The sequence below is a fragment of the Elgaria multicarinata genome, chromosome 8, assembly GCF_023053635.1.
Source record: "Elgaria multicarinata webbii isolate HBS135686 ecotype San Diego chromosome 8, rElgMul1.1.pri, whole genome shotgun sequence".
Lineage (NCBI taxonomy): Eukaryota > Metazoa > Chordata > Lepidosauria > Squamata > Anguidae > Elgaria > Elgaria multicarinata.
In genome coordinates, this window is record NC_086178.1 from 54785706 (window position 1) to 54794103 (window position 8398).

Sequence of the window (8398 nt, forward strand, 5' to 3'; positions counted from 1 at the left end):
TATTGGGGAAAGGGAAGTTTGCTATACCCCTTACCCAGTCCCCTGTGAACTTGTTTTAAATGCTGCCTTTTGCTGACTGATGTCAATATCTTCAATGTGAATCCAGCCCAGCCAGTAATTCTATCAAGCCTCTTTCTATTAAAGTAGGTCATTCTCCCCAGTATATTATGCCATCTCCAACTCAAGTGCTTTACAATTTACATGTTCATGATAGATGCATAAATTCTGAAAATTACTGTAGCTGCTTTTAATCATCCTTGCACTTATCTCAACACCACTCATGAAAGTTGCATAGCTGTACATGTTCACAACTTTAACATTCAAGCTGCCTGGATGGGAAATGGGCATTCATACGTTGAGGATGCGAGACGGCGCCTGGAAAACGGCAGAAGGGTTTGGAGAAAACTTAGCCTTCGCTTCTGGGATCTGGAAAAAGTGAAGGAGAAGGCACAGATTAGGCCTGTTATTGCATGCACACACACACAAAAGGTGTGGCCACCAGTTACCCTTCCAATTAATACTACCAAGTTATTCTCTATGCTCTAAAATATTCCAGGTGTGTGGTTATTTTTACTGTTCAGAGTCCCCCATGTTTGCAGCCCGATGCTATGGACACCCTTCAGCCCTAATAACAGAACAGCATACATGCACTGTAGGGATAGGCATTTTAAATGGGTATGGTCTGGTTTTGTTTGTATTTTATGCTTTTTATGGTTTTAAATTTTGTATGTTTGTTTTTAATGTTCACTGTTTTTAACTTTTGAAAACCACCCAGAGAGCTTCAGCTATGGGGCTGTATATAAATGTAATAAATAATAATTTGTCCATAGTCGTGTGCAGGGTATTTTGTTAGGGTGTGCACCCAGGTCATTTTTTAAAAAAATTTATAGGCGAACATTTATTGAATACTCAATCATAAAGGACATTATTTTTATTCATTTATTTATTAAACATTGTAGACACGCATGCCCTACTCCACCTTCGGCTTGCCAGTCCCCACAATAAACCTCAGAAAACCCGATTCTTCTGAGATATGTCAGGTTTGTCAGGATTCCCTGCCGTGTGCAGGGGAGGTTGTGCTATAAAATGCCCACTAGAGGGCGTTGTCCCATTGAAATGTACAGGCCATGTGGTTGCTGCTCTCTTGTCCCTATAATTTTGCTTGTTTCAAACATGGAAGAGAACCAGGAAGACAGCCACAGTAAGGAAACATGATTCTCCACCCACCACCCCGTCTGAAAGTCCTCACTATTCCCTGCATATGGGTGGCCAACATAGGGGAGCTATTTTCAGCTGCACCATGGGCAAATGAGTATATTTGAACTGATTGTGACCTTTCTGTTTGACATGCATGAAGTGAAAAGTGAAGGACAGAATCCCTTAAACCTCTTACCATGTTTAGAATTGCAGAGTTTATTCTTCCTCAGATTCCTCCCTGAAGGAAAAGGTTTTTTTATTGATAGATGGTGATAGGGTAGAATTGGAAGTAAAGTTTCTCAAAACCTGAGAGACCCTTTTCCCCAAAATATCTCCTATCCCAGCTCCTTATATACACATGACAGTTGATCATATGCACACGATTATATTTACATCACGGCTGAGAATTTAAACGTATGGTAAATTCTCAGAATAGAATTTCACTATACGCTAGAATTTCACTATATGTGGTTAGCAACATTAAACTGATGGAAGGAAGAAATTCCTTCTCTCAAGCTCTGAATTAATACCCATTTGGACAACAAACCTTCCGAGTTTTTTATATGTGAACTGTTTAAAATCATGGCCTTTTAACAAAGCTTTTAATGGTTGAATTCACTAAGTTGGCACGTTGTTTTAACTGTTTTTAAATTATATATTGTTTTAACTTGGTTTATGGTCTAATTTGTTTTTAGCTGTGTATATTTACTGTTTTATACTGTATGCTTTTATCTGTACGCCGCCCTGAGATCTTATTGATATAGGGCGGGATATAAATGTTTTAAATAAATAAATAGAATACACAATATATTTCTGTTCTGATTTTAAAAAACACAAAAGCCACAATTCAGTGCCCATTCATGCACATTTAAATGACACAGAAATCAATGGCACTTAATTGTGTCAAATGGCACTGAATTGTGACCAGACAGTCCTGTGGCTTTTAGGATGCAATCCTATGCATGTTTAGACAGAAAAAAGTCCTTCAACTCCCAGCATCCACCAGCCAGCCATGGTTTGACATTTTGTAGAACTTTTTTTCCGTCTAAACATGCATAGGATTGTACCATTAAAGACTAATTGGCTGATAACCCCTTTCCATCTTATGTGTCCTCCAGACAACAACTGGGGTCAGGTTCAGGGTTTCTTATACCTCAGATCATGCTTATTAATTATTATTATTATTATTATTATTATTATTATTATTATTATTTATTTATTTATTTATTTATATAGCACCATCAATGTACATGGTGCTGTACAGAGTAAAACAGTAAATAGCAAGGCCCTGCCACATAGGCTTACAATCCAGAACTAATGGATATAAGTTTTGTGGTCACTGTAGCTAAGGTTATAAATGGTATTTATTTATTTATTTATTACATTTTTATACCGCCCAATAGCCGAAGCTCTCTGGGCGGTTCACAAAAATTAAAACCATGATAAAACAACCAACAGGTTAAAAGCACAAATACAAAATGCAGTATAAAAAGCACAACCAGGATAAAACCACGCAGCAAAATTGATATAAGATTAAAATACAGAGTTAAAACAGTAAAATTTAAATTGAAGTTAAAATTAAGTGTTAAAATACTGAGTGAATAAAAAGGTCTTTAGCTGGCGACGAAAGGAGTACAGTGTAGGCGCCAGGCAGACCTCTCTGGGGAGCTCATTCTACAACCGGGGTGCCACAGCGGAGAAAGCCCTCCTCCTAGTAGCCATGGTTATTAGTCATGTTGACTATATGGTACCTCCAGTATCAGAGGCAGTATGCCTCTCAATACCAGTTGCTGTAGAACATGAGTGGGAGGGTGCTATTGCGCTCTTGTCCTGCTTATGGGCTTCCCGTAAGTATCTGATTAGCCACTGTGGGAACAGAATGCTGGACTAGATAGGCCTTTAGTCTGATCCAGCAGAGCTCTTATGACACCGAATTACGGAAAGGCCAGCAATTCCTAAGTTCCTTACGGACAGAAGGAAATCAGATCTCAATTATTGCAGGGGTGTAGCTGGTTCACATGACATGACAGCCCTTTATAGGTTAATTAACCTTTGAGGATCCACAGAGCATGCCACCTGCCATTCTGACTATGCAACTCTTGATTGGCGGGGGGGGGGGCCATCCAAAACCAGCCATTGGGGCTTATGTGAGGCTTAAAAACCCTTCGCATAACCTTACAACAAGCTGAGGGTTATGTGCAGGTTGTTTAACCCTCATTTAACCCTCACTGGCCAGGTTTGGATGACACGCCGCAACTCCCAATTGGGGGCTGCATATGTAAAATTGTGCCCACCGGCACCACAGCTCCTTCCTTGTGTGTTAAATAACCCATGGTGATGTGCAGCATGTCATGCAAAGCAGCTCACTGCCTTAAGATATCTCTTATGAAACCCAAAGATCTCTGTTTCCTTGATCAAGCTAGAAAAGCAAAAACATCTGCACAATCTGTGGATTTCTGCAGTTAGAGATGCACAGCCCAATCCTATGCACGTAAACTCGGATACGAGCCCTTCTGGGTTCAATAGGGCTTACTCTCAGGAAAGAGTGCACAAAATAGCCGTCTTAATCTTGTATCCTCTCTTACCTCAGGTTGATTTAGTTGCCAGAGGTTTGTAATTGTAAAACCCTTGATTAAAAACAAACCGGAGAACATTAAAAGGAAATAGGACCTGGCTGCTATTTAACTCATTAGAAGCTCTCCTTGATATAACCGCTTCAAGGAGGATTTTTAAACAGAGAGCTACCTGGCTAAATTAATTTATCACCCTGAGGTTGGCTTTTTCCGCATTAAGATACAAATCAATGCCTATAAAGGTGGTTGAAGGTCATTACCAGGAGATTAGTCTTGAGTGCTGCCAGGGTATCTGTGATTCTGGAGATACTGAGGATTTTCCAGATATTAGAATGAGATGGCTTTCGCCTATTCTGGAAAAAAAATAGTTCCATGCCCATTATAGCCAAAATTACATTTAAAGGACTTGGGGATTATGAGCTGTATAGCCTCATTTGCCCTCATAGCAAGCAGAATTAAAGCCCAATGGATTATGCCTTTAGGGCACCAATCTAGTGAATTTTAAATCATATTTTTAGATATGTACTATTTTACAATGTTTGGTGCTTATGGGAATTCTGTACAAATTGTGTGGGATGCCAGTTTGTATTTGCTTTCTTTTTAAGATGCCGTCTTTGGCTTGTGCATCAATAAACTTGACTGACTGACTGTGCATAAAAACAAACGCTGCAACAAAACAATTAGGCTGCAATCCTATACCAACCTACCTGGGAGTAAGCCCCACTGAACTCAGTGGGACTTACTTCTAAGTAGACATGCATAGGACTGTGCTATGCATCTTCAAGGTCTCAGGTTCTGACCCTGATTCACTTCAAATAAGGGAGAGCCAAGCAAGCACCCATCAGGCTGGGTGCACATCTACTGGCATCCACATGAGATCTCTCTTGCTGAATCAGAGCACCTGTCTTTTTGCTAAGACAGTTACTCCTTTGAAATGTGAAGCATCGTTCTCACTGTAGTTTCTGGACTGTGCCTACTCACATTCACAAACTTTTCCATTTCAAAGGCTTTGTGAAGTACATTTACCTTAAAGTCTGCTTTGTAGCTAGATTCTTGCACAAAGTGATCCTCTGGAATCACGAAACCTTGTGTTGTCTTTGTGGGCCTTGATCGTTTTGCCCCAGTCCATGGACGATACTCACGCCTAAAATGAGTTTGCAACGTGAAAGCAAGGTGTCTAACATGGTACAATGAGCTGACACTGCTGCTTTGAAGGACAGAAGGAAAGTTTGGACTGCTTGCTTATCATATTGTAAATGGCAAACTGCAAATATAGATTTCATTTTCATTTTGTTTATTACGTTTCTATACCTGCCCAATCTCTGGGCAGCTTATAAATATTAAAACCCAAGAAATATAATAACATGAAACTATCTGCGTACAAAAATCTAAAATAATTCTGCACAATCATCAATAAAAAACCCAAGACGCATTAAAAAATGTTATCATATGCTATCAAATGCCTGGGAGCAGAAGAAAGTCTTAACCTGGTGCTAGAATGATAACAAAGTTGGCGCCAGGTGAACCTTACTGAGGGGAGCATTCCACAATTGGGGGCCACCACTGAGAAGACCGTCTCCCTTCTTGGCATCCTCCAAACCTCCCTCTGAGAAGGCACTTGGAGAAGGGCCTCAGGTGAAAATCGTAGTGTATGGGTAGGTTCATATCAGGATAGGTGCTCCTGTTATAAACCTACTATTACATATATGTTAAATTCATTTTTAAAATTATATTCCTCCTTCATCTACCCAGGACTAAAATAAAGTTAATAGGGAATATAAGTAGATTGTGATACTCTGAAACCAGCACAAAAAGAGAGATGGATGCAACTCTGACAGAACTGCATTATATATGGATTTCAGATTAGAAATTAAAAAATCTGCCCACTTCTTTGGTGGTGTTACACTTACAGACATCCTCTGTCCCCGGGAAATGCATTGCCCTTCCCTTGTCCTTGATAATAACTGGAAACTGTTGCTATTTCAATAAAGTCCCTTGAATTAGATTTCAGTAGATAGCAGAATCAATGTACCAGATACACCCTATGATGTTTTGGGGCTGCATACAAAATCATGCTGTGTACAGAACAGCTGCCCCATCTTGGAACAAGCTGAGCCAAGATTAAAAACAAATTAAAATGAGTTTGGTGGCGTGTGTGTGCTTCCCCCTACCCTGTTTTTGTTTTTGACAGCAAGATTTCCAGGGGGCTAAGTAATCTAGGATATTGCTAGGGAAGGAAAAGGACAACTAATGAGCCAGTCTAAAGGACAGGAGGGGTGGGGTGGATGAAGCCAGGATTTGGGAAAGCCACTGCTGATCATATCAGCTGGGGGAGAACAATCCTGTTTGAAGCATGGCTTGTCTATAGCAAGAAGGGCTTGTGATCCACAGAACTTAACAGGGTGGCAGGAGTCATGCAAAGAATCCACCATGCTTGGGATTTCTCACACTGGGATGGTGGTGGAGGAGAGGGGCTTCCCTGAGAAAAGATTGGGAAAGAAGAAATAACATTTTCTGCTATTTGCTTTCTCATTATAGTGTACAGTATATGAAAGGTAGGACCACTTTCCTAGGAGTAAGCCAAGGATTTACTTCTGAGTAGACATGTACAGGATTGCACTCTTAATTCTCCTGGAACAGCCTTTCCCAAGCTGGTGCCTTCCAGCTGTTTTGGACTTCAATCCCCATCAGCCCTAGCTAACCTGGCTGATGTTCAGGAATATTGGGAGTTGTAGCCCAAAACATCAGGAATGTTTGGGGAATGCTGTAGTCTGAATCATCTGGAGAGCATCAGGGAAGGCTGTCATGGAATGTGTCATTCTATTTCCCTTTTAACTGTTTTGCTTTAAATCAAAGCTTGTAACAGTTATTTTGTGGGAAGTTTGAGGACTAGGACTATGGAGCGTAGACTATGAAGATAGGGCTCCTGCATCTTTAACAGTTGTATTGAAAAGGGAATTTCAGCAGGTGTCATTTGTATGGTTGCAGCACCTGCTGAAATTCCCTTTTCAATACAACTGATAAAGATACAGGAACCCTGTCCTCATTTTCATATGGTCACCCTAATGGAGTGGGGCGACGCTGGGCAAATCTTCTAACGTTGCTGGGAAAGCATATTGTTTCTATGAGAGGCGCCATGGCTGAAGCCTGTCTGGATATCAGACTGCTGGGACCTGGAAATCCTTACCACCCCTACCCGGATCCCAAATTAGATTGTGGTGACCTGGGCTATTTCGTAAATAAAGCTTTGCCTACATAGAAAGCACTTTGGTATTGGAGAGCGTGGGAGGGAGAGGGGGTACCTGCACAGAGATCTCACACATCAGTGTTGCTGTGGGAAAATGCGTTGAGATGCTACAGGGGGTCCCGCCTTTCGAGCACATGCACATGGCAGCTGCTAATGTAGCCTAGTGGTTAGAGTGATTGGTCTAGGACTAGAGAGACTCAGCTTCAAATCCTCACCCAGCTCACTGGGTGACCGTGGGCCAGGTCTCACCTACACCTCATCGTTGTTGTGCGAATATAATGAGTGGGGGACTGTAAACACCACCTTGGGTTCCTTTGAGAAAAAGCGGGTTATAATAAATGTACTAGATAAACGGGATATACATGTATAATAAACTGGAGACGGGGAGGTCCATGTAAGCTGCCTACGCTTTCTTGCAAGGGGGGGGAGGTGGCATATAAATGTCAGAAGAAATCAATAAATGACTATAGGAAGGATAACACAGAATTCCTAACCTACCAAATGCCAGCACAAAAGTGCAGGCACACACAAACGTGATGTATGCAGTTACCCCCGTCGGCAAGTGGGGGGGGGGATGCGCTCTGCACATGCTCAGAGACACCATCCTCCTTTATCCTTGCTTTTCCAGGGCTGTTCTACTGACCCGCGCGAAGCCCTGCCGAGAGAAGCGCGCCTGGCGGAGGCGGTTTCCATTCGTCACCTACCTGTAGGAAGTGGTCTTAGGGACGCCTGGCGGCGGGGAGGACGGCCACACCTGTTTAAAGCCGCCGTACTTGCTGCCTACCTCCTGGCCGGCCGCCGGCAGCACGTACACGTGGGAGGCCCCCGGGATCGGGCCGGCGTGGGCAGCGGTGGCGGAGGAGCCTCCCGCGGCGGCGGCGGCGGGGGCGGGGGCGGCAGAGGCGGGGGGCGCTCCCGGGGGCTCCCCCCGCCTGCCCTCGCCGACCCAGGGCAGGGCGTCCCGCTTCTGCACCGGCCACGCGCGGAAATCCTGCTGGTACTGAGTCTCTGCGGCGAAGGGCTCCTTGCGCCGATGGCTCGCCTTTTTCGACGGCCTCTTGGCGACCCCCAGGCCCTCCTGCGGCGGCTGCTGCAGCGACGGGGCGGACGCCGACGCGGGCAGAGCGGCGGCGGCGGCGGAGGCCCGCGGCGGGGCCGGGGCCCGGCTGCCGCTGGTGCTGCCACCTGTTGGGATGCGCGGTTGCTGGGGCCCGCCGCCCCCGGCCGCCTCCGCCCACTCCTCGGCCGGCTCTTCGATGTCGGAGTAATTGTGGATGGTGAGCGGCACGGCCAGGTCCGACTTGTCCAGCTGGTTCCAGAACCGCGCCAGGCAGCACACTCGGCTGATGCAGGGCCAAGCCATGACGGCGGCGGCGGCGGC

At 44.2% G+C, this 8398-nt stretch overlaps 1 protein-coding gene across 1 annotated transcript; it reads right to left on the reverse strand.

The window, feature by feature from the left end:
• On the reverse strand, positions 1-8398 carry MAP6D1 (MAP6 domain containing 1). The gene is made up of 3 exons (XM_063133238.1): positions 7722-8398; positions 4797-4914; positions 1-426 (listed from the first exon to the last, which is right to left on the reverse strand). Exons 1-3 carry the CDS (start codon positions 8378-8380, stop codon positions 349-351), a joined length of 855 nt encoding a protein of 284 aa, XP_062989308.1. The 5' UTR covers positions 8381-8398; the 3' UTR covers positions 1-348.